Source organism: Notamacropus eugenii, chromosome 1, assembly GCF_028372415.1.
Source record: "Notamacropus eugenii isolate mMacEug1 chromosome 1, mMacEug1.pri_v2, whole genome shotgun sequence".
NCBI classification, from domain to species: Eukaryota; Metazoa; Chordata; class Mammalia; order Diprotodontia; family Macropodidae; genus Notamacropus; species Notamacropus eugenii.
The window spans coordinates 693,581,094-693,599,459 of NC_092872.1; the positions used below are offsets into that span (position 1 = coordinate 693,581,094).

Genomic DNA, 18,366 nt, shown 5'->3' on the forward strand with positions numbered 1-18,366 from the left:
CCTCATTTTTTATCCCTCACACTTAACACAATGCCTGGCACATAGTACTGGTGCTTAATAAATGTTTATTGATTGATTCGTTGATGCTTTCCATTTCCTCATCTGTAACATGAGAGGGGTGGAATAAAGAGACAATGTTGGGGTAGCGGATAGAGAAATAAACTTTAAAAGTCAGGAAGACATGGGATCTGACAGCAAGGTATTTGATAAAAGTTTCTCATAATATCCTAGCAGACAAGATAGAGATCTGGGCCAAGTGATTGCACAATTAGATGAATTCACAGATGTTGAAGGATTAGACTCAAAAGCGAATCATTCTAGGAAGTAATTAATATTACTTTGAAGGGAGATCCCTAGGTTAGCACATCCTTGGTCCTTTGCTCTTTAACATTACTATCAATGACTTGAAGGCATAAATACATATTTTTTTAAAAAATGCACAGAAGACAACTGAAGGAATTTCAGAAGGAAACACCGATAAACAGGAGAGCTTTGAAATGAATATAATGAATTAATTATTTTGCATATAATCCTCCTCTTCTACTTTGAATTTGGAAATGTTCTCTTTTTGGTCATTCATGAAATTCAGAATAAAAATAAAATTAGAAAAATAAATACATACTTATAATATTTGCAAATGTTCCAGTGAGAGACATGGCTAACATGTAGGGAAGACAGGTTTTTAAAAGATCTTAGAAGGCTAGCATAATGGGGCTAATAAGATGACTGAATTTTAAAAAATAACATTAGTAAATATAGGATTTTAGAAGCACATCTAGATAATAGTTCACATGAAAGAGACCTGGAAGGTACCACAGACAGAAATCCCCCATATATACCAAAATAGGCATAGCAGCAATTTTCTGAAGTAGAAAAAATTCAGAAGCAAAATATGTGTCCATTGATTGGAAAGGGTTGAATAAATAGAATGAAATGAGATGCTGCTGGCTACTGTGTGAGAAAGGAAGAATATGAAGAATTTAGAGAAACACAGGTAAAATCTGATGATATGAATCAATGTAGAGGAAAGTAAGGAGACCCAGGAATACAATATATAGAGTAATTAAAGGATGTAAGCAAAACCAAAGTTAAAGTGCAGCTGAACTTTGGTTAATTATAATGACTAAATTTGGTTCAAGGGAACGGGTAATGAAATACATATCCTTCCACTTGGTAAAGGTAGGGGGTCAGGGGAACTACAGGATGGAGAATCGTGCATTCACATCAATTGTCTTTGATTAGCTATTTTTCTTTGCTACAAGGAAGGTTTCAATATGGGGAGACTGAATGTGAAGTGAAAATCAAACAGATCTGGAAGTTTTAGTAAGCCCCTAGCTGCAAAGAAGTTAAAATTGACATGGTAGAGAAAGAAGCTAACTTGTTAAGGGATGTGTTATGATGAGAACTGACTCTGAAATGAGAGGACTGAGGTTCAAGTGCTGCCTGGGATGACTACCTGGGTAATGCCCTTGGATCTCAGCTTTCTCCTAAGTAAATGGGGAGACAATGAGAGCTCACATTTAATCAATATCTTAAGATTTGCAAAGTGCTTTAAGAAATATTACTTCATTTGATCTTCACAACAAGTCCGGGAAGTAGGGGCTATTATTATACCCATTTGACAGATGAAGAAACTGATGATAAGGAGAGGTTAAATGTCTTCCCCAGGGTCACACAGCTATTAAGTATCTGAGACTGGATTTGAACTCAGGATTATAGTGGCTCTAGTTCCAACACTCTGGGATTAGACTAGATGGTCTCCAAAGTCCCTTCCAGCTCCATCCTCTGATACCGTGTCCTAACTTGCATTAAGAGAAGTGTAAGGTCCAAAACAAGAGAAGAGATGGTTTTGATTGTCTGTCAAGGTATTGGGAGTGTGGCCCTTTGTTTAGGATGCTACATCTGAGGAGGGATGAGCTGATACACCGGAGTTTGTCTAAGTGGGTAGCCAAGGTAGTGAAGGTGATGGAGAACATGCCATTTGAGGAGCAGGTAAGAGATATTTAGTCTGAAGAAGAGACTTGGTGGGGAAGAAGGAGAATAGCTATCCCCTTCAAATAACTGAAGGGCTACCATGGAGAAAAATCAGACGTATTCAGCATGTTTTCTGAGGGTAGATAGAGCAGCAGTGAATGAACATAACAGTCAGATCTGACTCCATGTAAGGAAAACCCAATAACTTCCTAATAATTAGATAGAGTCCAAAGTAGAATGAGTTGCTTCCAGAGATGGTGGATTCCCCATCCCTAAGGGGCCAGATGCTGGATGACTATCATTTGCAAAAGATGACTAGAGGAGATTGGTGTTCCGGTGCAGGCAAATTGGACTAGATGAATTCTGGGTTTTCTTACTATTCTGGGAATCTGAAAGCATTGTACTTAAAGTAATAGGATGTGGGTTCCAGTTCCACAGTTTATTAGAGGTGTGACCTTGGGCAATCTGGTCTCTTGGATCTTAGTTTTCTCTTCCATTAAAAAAAAAGAAAGGAAACAAAGCCCCCCTAAATATGCAGAGAACTAAATGTATTTGAGGTTCCCTGAAACAATCACATTCTAGGCTGGTAAATCTAAAGCTGAAAGGACCATGGAGGCCAACCCCTTCATTTTACAGATGAGGAAACAGAGGCCCAGCGAATATGACTTTTCCAAGGTCACATAGGTAGTACGTGGCAGAGATTGGATCTGAACCCAGATTCTAAATTTACCGCTGGGACATTCAGGGATTCTGTAACTGCCTCTGGACTCTTATTTGTATCTACTGGTGAAGTTTAAATATAGTTGAAGGCATATTTGTTTTCCCACATATTCCAGAGCTTAATCCCAGGCTAGCATTTAATACATGACTCAAAGTTTGTGGGGAAAAAAAGAGTTCTCCATTAAGCTGGGCCAAATATTTGAAATATCAAGGACAGATGTAACATACCACAGGCTGCTCACAGTTCTACCAAAGCAGCAGCCGTATTTCAAAATTAACTACTGCTCACAAAAAGCACACACACACACACACACACACACACACACACACACATACACACACACACAGTGGGAAATTGTTGAAGTCTTCCCAAAACACAAAATTAAGATGCTTATAATAATCCAAGTTTAGCACTCAGTTTGCCTTTGGAAGCCAAGCTTTAAATAGTTCTTTAACCAGGCAAGTTGTTTTTTTCCAGTGTGGGTTGATGGCCCTTGTGACTTAAAAGATTTGTTCCTGATCAATGCCAGGAATGCATACTTCCAAATGTAGCAAAGAATGGATACTTCAAAGGCTCCTTTATGGGAATGGGAAGAGATTATCTCACCCTTGTTTACAAAAACAAAGTGAAACATCCTAAGTTTTAAGGTTGGAATCAGTCCATCAATCAGTCAATCAAAAAGCATTTATTAAGGCAAGAGTAGAGAATGGCAAAAAAAAGTCTTTACCCTCAGGGAGCTCATGGTCTATTTAAGGGACACAGCATGAAAATAGCTGGGTATATACAAGATATCCACAAAGATGAAAAAGGCTCTACCAGCTGGAGGAGACTTTGGCAAAAGGCAGGAGTCTCAAAGGAAACTAGAGATCTAAGAGATGAAGGTTAGGATTGGTGGAGAGCCTTGCAGGTACGAGGAATGGCCCAGTGTCTCCAGATGGCAGGGTTCATGGATGGAAATATGAAGACTGGACAAGTAGGAAGGTGCCAGGTTATAAAGAACTTCAAATGCCAAACAGAGGATTTTGTATTTGATCCTAGAGGTCATAGGGAGAGATTGGAGTTTATTGAGGGAAGGAGGAAGGAAGATTGACAGACTTAGACCTATACTTTGGCCACTGAGTGGAAGCCAGATGGTAGTGGGGAGAGACTGGAGGTAGGGAGACAAGATAGGAGGCTATTTCAATAGTCCAGGCTAGAGGTGATGAAGGTCAGAGGTAGAGTAGGGAGAAGGGGATACATACAAGAAATGTTGCAAAGGTAAAAATGATAACATTTGGCAACTGATCAGACTGTGTGGGGTATGTAAGAGTGAGGAAATGATCATGAATGGGAGGGCAGCTAGGTGCAGTAGATAGAGAGTTAGCCCTGGAGTCAAGAGGACCTGAGTTCAAAGCCAACCTCAGATACTTACTAGCTGTGTGACCCTGGGCAAGTCACTTAAACTCCAACGCCTTCAAATCAAACAAACAATAAAAGAAGCTGGGATGTTTGGAAAGGGAAAGGGTTAAAGTGATGAGGAAAGAATGAATTCTATTTTGGATATGTTGGACATGATCATCAATTTAGACATCCAAAAGGTAGTGAAGTGCAGGAGAGAGGTTAGGGCTGGATATATGGATCTAGGAAGCATTTGGAGATATGATAATCAAACCCACAAAAGCTGATGAGACCATCAAGGGAGACAGGAGATCTTCAAAGTTCATCTGATCAAGTAGACAAGGATTTATTAAAGGCCAGGCATTAAGCTAAAAGCTAAAGATACAATAAAAGGCAAAAACAAAAAACCAGCCCCTGTTCTCAAGAAACTCCCAGTCTAATGGCAGAAGGGAAAGAGAAGCAACATACAACTGAATACCAACTGGACCATCTATGTCTAAGCCCCCTTAACTATGATCTAAATTCATGGTAAAGCAAGGATTAGGAGCATTAGAAGCCAATTACCAGTCCAGTGTTCTTCCAAGACCTTTAAGGCATCTTTCAGATAGGACCTGACAGGGAGGACCAGGAAACATTAGAAATGACTATCTCAAACAATATGTAGAAGGGAAACATCCTCTTTATAAAAAAGGGGCGGGGGGTGTTCAGTTCACATCTGTCAGAAATATTTTAACTGTATCTTGGCCAGAACACAGAAAGATAAATTAGAAGCCTCTCAAGACCCTCCAACAATTCATCTGTAATCTGGACTGACTTGGAATTTATATAGCTTTCCCTATGTGGTAGATGATACATGCTTTATTATCCCCATTTTATAGGTGAAGAAACTGGGACTCAGAGGTTAAGTGATGTGCACTCCAAGTCTTGCCACTAGGTGGTGCCATAGTGCTTAATCTGGGAGTCCAGAAGACCTGAATTCAAATATTGCTTCGGATTCAGTCTCAGATTCCTCATCTGTAAAGTGGAGATAATGACAGCAACCTAACTCAGAGAGCTGTTGGGAGACTCAATTGAGAAAGCACGTATAAAATACTTTATAAACTGCAGAGCCGTTAGCTATTATTAGCAGGCATCCAAGTCTTCAGACTCTCAAACCAATACCTTCCTAGAACCTCAAGGCTATGCAGGTCCTTGGGTGCGGTCCAAATTTGACAGAACAAATCTTTTTATGAAGGGGATTTGTTCTGTGAAGTTTGGATTCCGTCAAAGGGCTCCACTTGAGGACCTAGAGGGCCACATGAGGCTTCAAGGCCACAGGTTCCCCACCCACCATGCTTTTCTCATCACAACTCACATTTCTACAGTTTTTTGTTTTGTTTTACAAAACGCTATTTTTCACAGCAACCCTGTGAGATAAATAATACAAGCATTACTAACTCCATTTCATTGATGAGGAAACTAAGACTCATGTTCTCTGCTGAGATTAAAACCCAGGTCTAACTTCAAAGTCCAATATTCCTTCAATATTCCTATTTCTTTCTTGAACTAAACTGCGAAGCATTCAAACTCTGCTTCAGAGAGTGCAGTGCATGGGCTAGCCATGTTGTTCAAATGCAAAATGTACTTTTGCCAAAAAGACTATTTTATGAAGAACTCATGTAGGGCAAGCACTCACATGGTGGTCAGAAAAAGTGATACAAGGACACTTTCAAGATCTTTCTTAAGAACTTTGGAATTGACTGTGTGACTTGGAAGACACTGGAACAGGACCACCCAGCACAGTGTACCCTCACCAGAGAAGATACTGTGCTCTATGAGCAAAGCAGAACTGAAGTACCTCAAAAGAAACCAGAGATGCACAAATTTAAAGTATCCACCCCAAATGTTCACATTAACCATTTGTGTCTGACCTGTGGTAGAACATTCCAAGCTCACATTGGTTTGATCGGCCATAGTCAGACACAATGTAACTTAACTCTAGCATAATGATGTCATTTTGGTCCTCTTCGAGAATGAAGGACAACCACCAACCAACCAATCCTTCTTCCCACTCCCCTTGGGTAAAGTAGCCATAGCTTTCACTATATTTCTCATTTTTCATTCCAGCTACTCAATCCCTTAATTCCATCCTCTTCAACCTTACCCATTTCCCCCTCACTCCCTCCACACATATATTCCCCTACCCTTTCCAGATCTGTCCTTTCCTTTGTGCTCTCTGGAATGCTTATTATATAACAAATATGCCAGCTTTCATCCTGAACCTTTTTTCTTGTTCCCTCCATCTTTCACTGGGACCTGGCTCCCTCCTGATGCACCCGTCGCATTTTTAACTCATGCTCCCAACTTGCTGGCCATGGAGGTCAGGGGGAATCAGAATACTCCTTGCACTGCAGTGAAGTTTCCAGACTCTTCCTCTACCAGCAGCATTCAGCAATCTCTCTTTTAGGGTTTGAGCTATTCAAATGTGTCACCCAATCTAGATCCTGATGGTCATTTTCTATTGACCACCCAGGACATACTCCTTCCTTCCTCAATGAGTTCAGTGCCTGGCTTCAGTCTTTCTTCCCACCCAAACTCTTGCCCTGCTATTAGAGGACTTCAACATACATATCTGATGCTTCCTCAAATACCCTAACTTCCCGTCCCTTAATCCACATAATTCCCATGACTGGTATACTCCTACACTTTCTCTCAGCTATACACAGAGATGGTGATTTCACTACCAAGAGTGTTCTACTTTAGCTTTCTTGAACTCTTTCTTTTATCTGATAATAACCTTTTATCAAGCCATTTCCCCTATACCTTATTATACCTAATCCTGCTCCTCATTCTCATTCTACTCCCCTGACCTCTCAATTTTTTCCCCCAGGCTATCACCCCTGCAACGACTAACATTCTCCTTGTTGATATTCCTCTATGTTATCTTCTACACCCAAAGACTCTTGCCCCCTTATGCCTTGCTAAATCCTAACTTTGGATTACTCCCATCATCTGCCTCCTTCATTCCTATTTATGTGTTGCTGAATAAAGCTGGAGAAAATCATGAGACTGTGTAAGAAAGAATCTCTTTTAGGCATTTGGCAAGGGATTAGGGCACTGGGATGACATAGAAAAGAAGAAACTATCTCCCAGCTTAATGTCTTTGGGAAAACATCTTTGCAAAAATGAGTAACATTTAAACAGCATTTTAAGGTTTGCAAAGAACTTTACGCATATTTAAAATTTCTTAAATCTGTGAAGTTTTACATATATGGGAATTGACTCTGAGAGAGGTTGTGACTTGCCCAGGGTCGCCCAGTTACTAAAGGTTTGAGGCACGTTTTGATCTCAGGTCTTCCTCACTCCAAGTCCACTGTGACATCTAACTGCCTATCTGAAAAATAATGTGGTACAATTAAGAGGCCACACCATAGGTAAAGAAATTATGTCAGGTGTTTCCTTGGAAGTATTTTGAGTTGGGTTTTGAAGGTTAAGGGCTATGAGCTGACCAAGGATGTGGACAGAATGGCGTTAGCAGGAACAATACAGTGTTGTTTGGGCAAATTACCTCATTTCTCTAAAATAAAGAATGGATATTTTCCCCTATAAAATGTAGATGTCATTTGCAGTACTGACTTTACCAGGAGATCAAAGGAAATCATGCATAGAAATGCATACAAAACAGTTCCTAACTATAAAAACATTATTTAAACATTATTAAGAGGTTGAGTTAGAAAGTATTAGATGTGGTAGGAAATGTGGAGACCTGACCATCATTACTTCAGAGGTTCTTAACAATCCCTTACAAGTCCTGGGGAAACAAAGAAAGGCAAAAGACAGTCTCCACATGGAAACTGAAAAGATTTCCATCAACTGGGAAATGGCTGAACATGTTGAGGTATAGGATTATGATGGAATACTATTGTGTTATAAGAAATGATGAGCAGGATGATTTCTGAAAAATCTGAACTTACACAAACTGATGCTAAGTTAAATGAGCAGAACCAGGAGAAAATTGAACATAGTAACAATGTTGCACAATGATGATGTAAATGACATAATTATTCTTAATATGATCCAAGATAATTTCCTAAAGTCTTTTGATTAAAAAATGCTATCCATCTCCAGAGAAAGAACTGATGGAGTCTGAATGTAGATTGAAGCATACCTTTTTTACTTTATTTTTTTTCTGGTGGGGGGGAGCTTTGTCTTCTGATGGAATAATATGGAAATGTTTTGTATGTCTGCACATGTATAACCTATGTAAAACTGCTTGCTTTCTCAATAAGGAAAGAGGAAATTTGGAACTCAAAATTAAGGAAAAAATTTTAAAAATTGTTTTTACATGTAATAGGAATAAAATAACTTTAACTTTTTAAATAAGATAGTCCTTACCCTCAACTGTGTCTGTGTGGAGGGAGGGAGTGGGGATCATGATCACGCAGCTAAGGTCTCAGGGCTAGGATTTGAGCCCAGGTTTCTAGACTTTAAGACTAAATCATATCTCATGACATCACTGCTCAAAGTGCCAGTCCGTGATGGTTACTGGGGATTTTTATACTTATTGGGGAAGGATTAATCAACATTAATCCAATAAAATTGTATTAGTGTCAATACCTTAAAATACACTCAAGGAAGACATTATTAATACTTATTAATAAGAGATGGATGAACACATCAAAAGGAAAAGACAATTTAGACATCTTTCCAGAGCAGGGAATACCTGAACAGTAACATTCCCACCTTCCATCTTCCAGTTTATGCCTATACTTAGGCCCAAGTCAAATGCCACCTTTACTCTGAAAGAGCATACGCCTTCTAAACTATGAGTGATTTTTCACCACTGTCCTTCTCTTAGGGATTCCCTCATTTCCCCAAACAAAATTAATGTAATCAGGATAAGGAAAGCAAATAAAAAAAAATCTTTGTATCAAATTCCTCAGATAAGGGTTTGGTATTAATATTATATATGTCTGTATATATATGTGATATGTGTGTACATACACATACATGTTATATGTTGTTTCTATAAAAGACCAAAAGCCATTCCCAATAAACAGTCTAAGGCTGAGAAGGGCTCTCAAAAGACCTGCAAAACTATTAACAGCCTGATGAAACACTGCTCCAAATGACTACGAGGAGAAATGCAAAAAAACCCCAAAAACCAAAACCAAAACCAAAAATCAACCCTCAAACAACAGCACACAACTCAACACTAATGGGAACAATCCATGTTGGAAGGGTTTGTAGGAAGAGAGACACACTGGGGCATTGCTGGTGGGGGCGTGAAGCAGTACAACCATCATGGAAAACAATTTGGAATTATGAAAATAATGTGACTAAAATGTCCATATCCTTTGACCTAGAGATCTCGCTACTGGCTTTATGCCCCAAGGAGTTCAGTGATAAGGAAGTGCCCAAGAAACATTTATGGCATCCCTTTTTTTGCAATAACAAAGGATTGCAAACAAAGCACTAAATAAATTGTGGTACATGAACGTACTATGCTGTAAGAAACTACAAATAGCATGAGTACAGAGAAGCACTGACAGATTCATAAAATGTGATGCAGAGTAAAGTATGCAGTGTCTCCCAAAAAATTTACATCATTACAAGAATGTAAATGGGAAGAATCACACAACAAACAAAAGTGAATTACTGCAAATTAGAACAAGCATGGCTCCAAAGAGGAGATAAGACATCTCCACCTCATTTCTTTGCAGTGAAGAGAGGCCTAAAGGTATGGGTATATTGCATTTATTTTCAGTTTCTTAATGAATTGATCAGTTATTTTTTTTTCCCTTTAAATATTATCAATTATATGGAATGGCTCTCTGGCAAGGAGGAAGGGAAAGGATAGTGGTCAATTAAAAAAATTATCTATAAAAATCAGAAAGATTTGTAAAAAATTTTCTTAAAAGGATGAGGACTGAGAAAAGTCAATTTTAGTGATTTAGACTGCTCATAACCTTGAAGACAGAAGTTTTACATCCTATCCATGTTGCAAGCCCTCAGACTAAAAAGTGTGTAGGAAGGAAGGAAGCCAAAGCAATCAGCACAGGCAGCTTCTTCTGGGAGTCGGTCAGTGAAAGGGAGGTATAAAATAAGTTTTTGGAAATTAGGGATGGCAAAGATAGAGCATGTCTGTAGAAAGCAGGGAAGCAGCAGACTGAAAATTAGAGACAGGACTGTTCGAAAGGCAATCTACCACAGGAGATGGGAACAGGTAGGGTTGATGAGATATAGGAGAGGGAGCTGGAAACAGGCTCATTTTCCCTCCTAAGAGTCAAGATCTTTTGTTGTGATGGGAGGGAGACATTAGCGAGAGGGAAGAGAGTGTAGGTAGCCTGTGGCTAGGTTTGTAACAGAAATGAGGTACATGATAACGTCAATGGAGAAGAGTAAACAATTGGAGTGCAAAAACCACCAGTCCGTAGCAGACCCAGAGAGCAGGTGTATCACTTCCTCCAGTGGCACTCAGAATGCAAATAGGACTGATGGTGAACAGTGAGACTAAGGTTTGAAAGGGGATGAGTGGTGACAAGGGACAATCAGTGGGTAACTATAACCAGGATGTGCTGGGCAGAGCAATTTATCTAGATGGAGTGAACCTCTGAGAAGACACTGCTGACTAATGGTGGTAAAGGGAAAGTGCAAGTGAGCCTAGGCACCAAGTATCACGCCATGTGTAAGAGGGCACAAGAAAAGACACCTCCAGCACTGGAGAGGGCAGTCAGGGATGTTGTCTAAGATTTCTGTGACTGCAGGAAGAAGGAATGTGACAAGATGAAGTATGAGAATTAAATTTAGCCCACAATATGGCAATTCTTCTGGATGTGAAGTCAGAAGTCCTGTGCTCAGACAACATTGCCACTTCCATGTGAGATCTCAAGCAGGTAACAGAACTCGAGGCCTTAATTTCCTCATTTTTAAAATGAGAAGCCAGAACTAGATGATCTCAGTTACCTTCCAGATCCTGCTCAGGTGTGGATGGGGCTCTATGACCTAAGTGTCCTTCTAATTCTAGAATGCTATTCTCCTATATAATTTCACACATCCCCAATAAGATATGCAAGAAATAAAATCACAAAGTAATGCCAGCGGTCTGGATTCGTGTTTATTGAAGCCAGTAATTAGAGACATCTCCATTTTGCCAGCACTAGAAAGCGAGATTCCACATGACTGCATACTGCACCTGGTTAAAGCCATACAACTGGATTAAGATCTGTGGCTGATAATCTGCCATTCTAACTGTAGGTTAAAAAAGATCAATGAAACTTAGTGTACAGGACAGTGAATTAGAGTGTATATTGTTAGATTCATGATGTACAGAGCAGTCACTTCCCACTTAAATAAAATGTGACAGTTTAGCGTTGATTTTTAAGATGCCAATCAGAAACAGTGCAAGCTGTAAGTGAAAAATAGCAAAACTTACACACCTTGTCTGCATCGTTCTTGTTACAGGCCAGTTCTGGCCTTTCTCTATGACTCATTTTCGGCTTTAAACAGGAACAGCAGATGTAACCACTAGAATGCGCATGTGTAAATAGTCATAAAAGTGTTCTTAACAATCTACCACACAAGCGTATTCTGCAGAGAAAGTAAAGTAAAGACTGCCTGCTACTTGGCCTTTGGTTCCAATGTTTGGTGACACCCAAAACAGGAAAATAACAGGAACAAAAAAGACTTGGCAGCTGCCCAAAGCTGGCTGACTCTGGCAACCACCGAGCACACCAAGTTACTGACAAGTTTCTTCTGACACTAGGAGCACTCACTTGCGACAAAGAACTGGCATAAAATGGTTCCATGAGAAATCTTTTACAAGACTGGGACATGAAGAGCTTCTGCTCAATGTTTTCATTAATCTTATGACAAATAATGAAGATACATTAGATTGATACAGAAAGTGCTTATCAGTTAAAATGACAAATAAAAAAACAAAATACCATTGTGCTAATTTTAAAAACCATACTGCAACAATAATAAACATATGCATTTCCAATAATTCTTTCTTGCTGCTAAAGTTTTCCAGATATTGCTGGGACAGGAAGCAGTGACTACTCCTGGCGTGGTCAGAGTCTTTCCAACATTCACTTGCTCCCAGCATGCATCCCTCTGGAGACATCCTACATCAACCTTCAACCCACAGTCAGTTCACAAGTGTTTACCTAGGCAACTTTGTAACTTGAGGCCACAGTACAATTTTTTAAATGTTAAAAAAACAAAAACAAAACATATACTGTATTCCCAACAATATAAATGGCACAAGAAAAAGGCTTTTAGGTTAACATTTGTCAAAGAGGCAAGTAAATGCTCTTAGTTTTCTAGTTAGCAGTGTTGAGACAGTTACAAAATACAATAAAGGTAGGTCTCCTGATAGAAGAGGATTTAAAATTATTCCTGCATTCCTATTAGTGGTCAATATAACATGGAAAGTATAAGCAATGCTCTATATATGCACACATATACACACACACACATATATGTGTGTGTATATACACACACATATATATACATACACATACATTTATATGGATCAGGGATGTTATGCTCAGACATTGTAAAAACTAACAAGTTCATCTCCATAAAAAGTAAACTCAGCATAATTAAAATTGTGGTTTTCTTCCCCCTTCAGTTTGACAACAAAAATGCCTTGTCCATGAAATTCATGGTAGTGTTTTTATATTTAAATGATCCTTATCACTCATGAAAAAAAAGTGCCATCTGAAAATGTAGACATCTCCTATGCCACAAATGATGTTATGATGCGATTATGGACTTGAATATCTATATATACACACAAACACAAATGTATGCATGTGTGTGTGTGTGTGTGTGTGTGCGTTTTACGTTGGGAGATAACTGAAGGCCATCTTTCCATAAGAAAAAATGCTACATTTTCAGGAAAACACCCCCAAAAATAATTATCTCCATTTCCAATGTGCAATATTCACACAGATTCTCCATCTTAAATAGCTGCAGAGCAGACTAGTGAGTTGGGGCAAAATCTTTCAAAGAAAACCTTTGAAGGTCTCCACTAACCATAAGGCAGGAATCCATGCTAGCTTAGTAGCCAGAGTGCAAATATTAAAAATCTCTCTAAAACATTCTGTAGCATATTTCATTACGGGAAAAAGATATGCCACCCATTACTCTATTAATAGGCCAGCCTGTTGGTATTAAAAAAAAATAAAAAATAAAATAAAATAAAATAAAATAAAAACCAAGGCAGTAACTATTAGAAAATACAATTTAAAATTAAATAATTCCATAATTATTCACTTTAAACTAAAGCCAAACAGTGACTGTCTGCATTACAGTGCACATTAAGTCCAAGTACCTTCTAAGCCATCCCACAATGTGCCAGGTACTTGGATCTAAGCAAGCTGGAGTAATATCCCCCCTGCATCAGGTACACTGAAGGGCAATCCCACATTTTACACATCTTATAAAAACTAAAGACATGATTCATGACAAGAATAATTCCCAAGATGTTTAGTGTTTAGTTTAGATTTTTCTCTAATTTATCTTGAACAATGATTATTAGACTCCTACTCAACACACAGGGTTTGGTAACACTGACTGTCCTTCTTTCTTCCTCCATCTCATCCACATTCGATTTTCCTCCAGGCATCCAATCTCATCTTCTCTTTTTAGGCCTTCATCACCCTTCTGGACTCTGCTGCCACCTGCACCTTCTTTCCAGGCACAAAGGAATTGGTTAACACACAAGTGCTTGGACTCTAGCAACTATCTGAGAGTTGGTCCCTCCTTCTGTCCTTGTTTACATCACCATTAGCTTCACTTGGATAGAATTTCTGTAGTTTGTTCCTTGGTGTTGCCCACGTCAAAGAAATGTAGCTTCTCCCGCTTCCCACCAAGGCTATCCTATCTGAACTCTAAAGGGTTATCTGAAACAGAGGGATTTTTCTAGGCAAACTTCCTGAATGTGCATTTTACACTTGGACAAACCAAAGAAATTGGTTGGTTGTGTATATGTGGTTTTTTTTTTTTTAAGTTCAATCTCCCCTGCCCCAAGAAAAACTGATAGCATGGGCTGTATCAGAAAAAATCCTGGTCTTGTCAGATCAATATACAGAGTTATTTGGTCATTTACACAGGTGTGTTAAGTACTATCAAGCTTCATTTTCTGTCGATGAGTTTGCTGTCACCACAGAGTCAGGCTTGCGAGTCATTCGGTCAAGCTCTTCTTGAACATTTGTCAAAACAGTCTTTTGTCCTAAAAAATAATGAAAATAAGGTATTTTAAGTTACCATTTTTAAATAACCAACACTGGAGAGGAAGAAAAAAAGATATCATGAAGGAAATTCTCTTATCTCAACAGTCTCTGGTAATGTTAACAGGGAAGACAAAGATCCTACTTGGTTCTCTCTGAACTCCAATCCCAAGGCACCAAGGACAGAATGTCTTCTTTTTTGGTTTGTCCAAAAATATTTATCAGTTTTTACCACATGCTGTAGTGTCCTTTTTGGAAGCCATTTTTCTCATCAATGGATACCAACTCTAACTTAATTAAATGCTCAATAAGAGGCCAGCTAGTGGGTATAAATGCCACAACAGCTGCTCTCAGGAATCTTGTAATCCAAAAAGGAGGCTCTGCTGTGTACACCACTAAGTGTGACACAGGGCAGACTGTCTCCAAAGTAGGGTGGCATGCACTTAAGGTGGGGGGTGGGCGGGCCACTAGATCATGCAAACAAAGCATTAGAAATGAGGAGAGGAACGCAGCTGTTGAATTTGCAGCCTGCCTCTGCTGTTCTTTCCCCGAGCATCTGCTCAGTATGGGTTGTATGAACCCCTTCTCTTCTCTCTACTTCACCCCCATTCTTCCCTCTGCCTGCACATGCAGCATGTTAGACAGTTAGCATCTCAGAAGCTAACAATTTACCTAGGGGTAGTAGCCCAGGATGCCACAGTGCCAGGCAGACACTTCCTTCCTGCACAGTGAGGACCCTGTCTACACCTAGTCCTCAGCAGAGGATGAATGAGATGAATGCTTCCTGTGCACCTAGCAACACCCTCAGAAAAATGGAGAAGCTCAGACTACAAGGGAAAATGTTTGCTTGCCCAAGAACAGGAATTCTTTCAGGGCCTCATTCAAAGAGAAGATGGATGAGCTGTTAGCTCCATAATGGGACAGATAGGACAGGCCAGGAAGAATTTGAGGAGCAGGGAGAGGTTTTCCATGGGCCCAGAGAGTCAGGTAGGCGTAGGAGGAGGGAAATGCTTCTTGGAGAAGCAAATTCCACGACCCATCAAGTGAGGAATGACTGAACAAGCTGTGGCATATGACTGTGATGGAATACTATTGCGCTGTAAGAAAGGACAAACGGGATGGTTTCAGAAAAACCTGGGAAGATCTATATAAACTGATGCAAAGTGAAGTAAACAAAAGCAGAACACTGTACCTGGTGACAGTAATATTGTACAGTGATCAACTGTGAATGGCTTAGCTAATCCAATCAGGACAATGATCCAAGATAATTCAAAAGGCCTAATGATGAAAAATGCTGTCCCACCTCCAGAGAGGAATGCAGAGTGAAGCAGACTTTTTTCCACTTTCCTTTTCTTGCCTTTTGTTAAAGCAATATGACTGACATGGAAATAGGTTCTGCATGACTTCATGTGTATAACTGATATCATACTGTTTGCCTTCTCAATGGGTGGGGAAGGGGCAGGCAGGAAGGAGAATTTGGAACTCAAAACATAAAAAATAAAAAATGCTGAAAATAAATAATTTTGGGGAGAGAAGATGAGCAGACACTGGTATGATTAGTAGAAACCAGCAGCAGCGTTAGCAAGAAGGGCAGCAACTGCCATCAGTAAGCGTGGAGCTCAAGGAGTCATGCCTACAAGTCTCCCAGATCTACAATGTGCTCCCAAGATTCTTTCCCACCCCACCCTCCTCCAATCTGAAAGCCTGTAAGCAAACAAAGACCATTCACCCCTAGGAAACAGAGCCTACTCAGAAACCTCACCACCTATTCTGCCACTGCCCTTTTCTCCCCTAAACATTGGCACTAGGGGTTCCAGGTCATGACCTCCAGACCATGTCCCTACCTCCCAGACATCAAAGAAGATGGTAATTGACTAGCTAAATTTAGGCAAAACCCTTTGTGTACATAACCTGCATAATGGGCCTAAAAAAATGAATGTCATTATTTAATCTGTGTAGCCAATAAGGCAATTCCTCCATTTGGGGCTACATGTCTTGATGAAGTATTTTTTTTTTTTTAAAGCTATGAGCCATTAAAAATCAAACATAGTACACCTGACCTTGAAATCAAAATATCATAAAGTGTTAAACCAAGATTTTTAAAAATTTAAAACCTCTCATTGTTGTCTTTTCCTTTTATATTTCTATTTTTTAAGTGTTTTCTAAGATACAAAATATATTTGTATAGTAGTACCTGTATATAATTTATGTGTAAACATATACCTCTGTAGGACAGGGGTGTACACTCAAAAAATTGACAGAGGTATGATCAAAAAAGTTTGGATCTCACTGATAAAGGTCACAGGGACAAAGGAGTAATCCAGGCAAGGTACTTGGGAAAAACCACTTTCAGTGTTGAGTATGTGTGTGTGGCAGGGTGGGGGGGGTGGAGGTGGGGGGGGAAGGCACGTGAGGTTTGGTGGAAAAGGTGGCAGATGAGAAGTGGGCCTTGAGGCCACAATTAACAAATAAAGAGGGAGTGTTTTCCAAGGAGGGAGCAGTAATAAGATCTGGAAAGAGCTAGGAATTATCTGGGCAGAATGAACAGTGCATAAAGGGGAACAGTTAGGCTAAATAAACAGTTTGTGGTGGTCCTTAAATGCCAAAGGGAGCTACATTATCTCAGAAGCAACAAGAAGCTAATGGTAGTTTTCTGAGCAAAGGAGTTATATGCTCAAAGCTGCAACTCACAAACTTATTTTGGTAGCTGCGCAGAGGAGGGATTGGAGAAGGGAGACAGCAGAGGCAGAGACCAGAGACATACACTTGGTCCAAGCCTGAGGTGGGGCACCTACTTCTTCCTCCCATTAATGTGAGTTTAGCATATGCTGAGCTTCCTCCCTCATTCCCTCGGTCTTGATTTGCTTCCCAGGACTCTTAAGTTACAATAAATAAATACTATGAATAATGAATAATCTAGAAATGCTTCCATTTCAACAGCAAGAAAAGACTTACATAAACAAAAAAAGGGGTTGTCAGATGAATGAACTAATAGACCAGGGATGAGACTCAAAGTCACATGATGAGTCCTAGGCCACACTCAGCCAATAACTAGCTATGTGTCCTTGGTAGGACATTTAACATACTTGCTGAATGTCCTCCTCTGTAAAAATGGGTGCCCTGGACTAGAGGATTTCCAAGGCCTCTTTCAGTTTTGACATCCATATTTTATATCTTGTGGTTCTATATTTTAATCTTCAAATATTCTTCAGGACACCAAATAAATGCAATTACTTATAAACCAACATATATGTCTATAATATGCTATTTGAGAAAATAATCACTTTTAAACCTAAAAGGTCATTATCATTAATCGATGACTTTTTTCCCTCAAAAATGTGATTTTTGCTATAAGATAGGATTTTAAGTTATGAGAAAGGAATAGCTAGTTATGATGTGCAGATCACAACAGATTCTACTGGGAAAGGTAAAGTAGTACTATTTTTATGCACAGGGTCAAATATAATAAAGTGGCAAGCAAGTTTCTAAATGGCTCTTTTACTTACAGACTACCTAATGTAGAATAAACCACTTTCCTTCTCTGGGACTCAATTTCCTCGCTTGCAAAAGGAGGTATTTCTTTATCATTTACAATTTGTTGCTGGATTAGAAACAAATGGCTTATTTTAAACAATTACTTAAAAAATTAAAGATTATAGAATTATCTTTAACTTTAAACAAAACAGCTTTTTAAGAAAAGGTCAAAGAATTTAACAAGCATCTGTTTTCCAGCTTAGACTTGTGAATGAAACATTAGAGGTGGATTTTTTCCAGGAGACATGGTGAAAACATTAAGACAAGACTAGTCTGCTGAATTTCAAATGCTTTTTCCAAAGTAAATAGACAGCAATGTATAAAAAAGGAAAACATCCCCAAAACTTCAATGTAGCCTCCTCTACCCAAAAAACAAATGAAACAGATACAAATTGGGGTGGTATAGTGGATAAAGAGTGCCTGAGTAGGACCCAGGAGACGTGGCTTCACACTTGAGTACTGAAATCTATTATCTGTGTGACCTTTGACAAGTTACTTTCTTTACCTGTACTTCAGTTTCCTCATTTGTAAAATGAAGGCGTC

At 39.2% G+C, this 18,366-nt stretch overlaps 1 protein-coding gene across 1 annotated transcript in view; it reads right to left on the bottom strand.

Annotated features, from left to right (window-relative positions):
• Positions 1–11,146: 11,146 nt before the first annotated feature.
• DYNC1LI2 (dynein cytoplasmic 1 light intermediate chain 2) overlaps positions 11,147–18,366 on the bottom strand; it is a 50,517-nt gene continuing 43,297 nt past the window's right edge. The window contains exon 13 of the mRNA XM_072635931.1: positions 11,147–14,291. Coding sequence (XP_072492032.1) covers positions 14,188–14,291 — 104 coding nt within the window. The 3' untranslated portion in view covers positions 11,147–14,187. The remainder of the gene's footprint in view (positions 14,292–18,366) is intronic.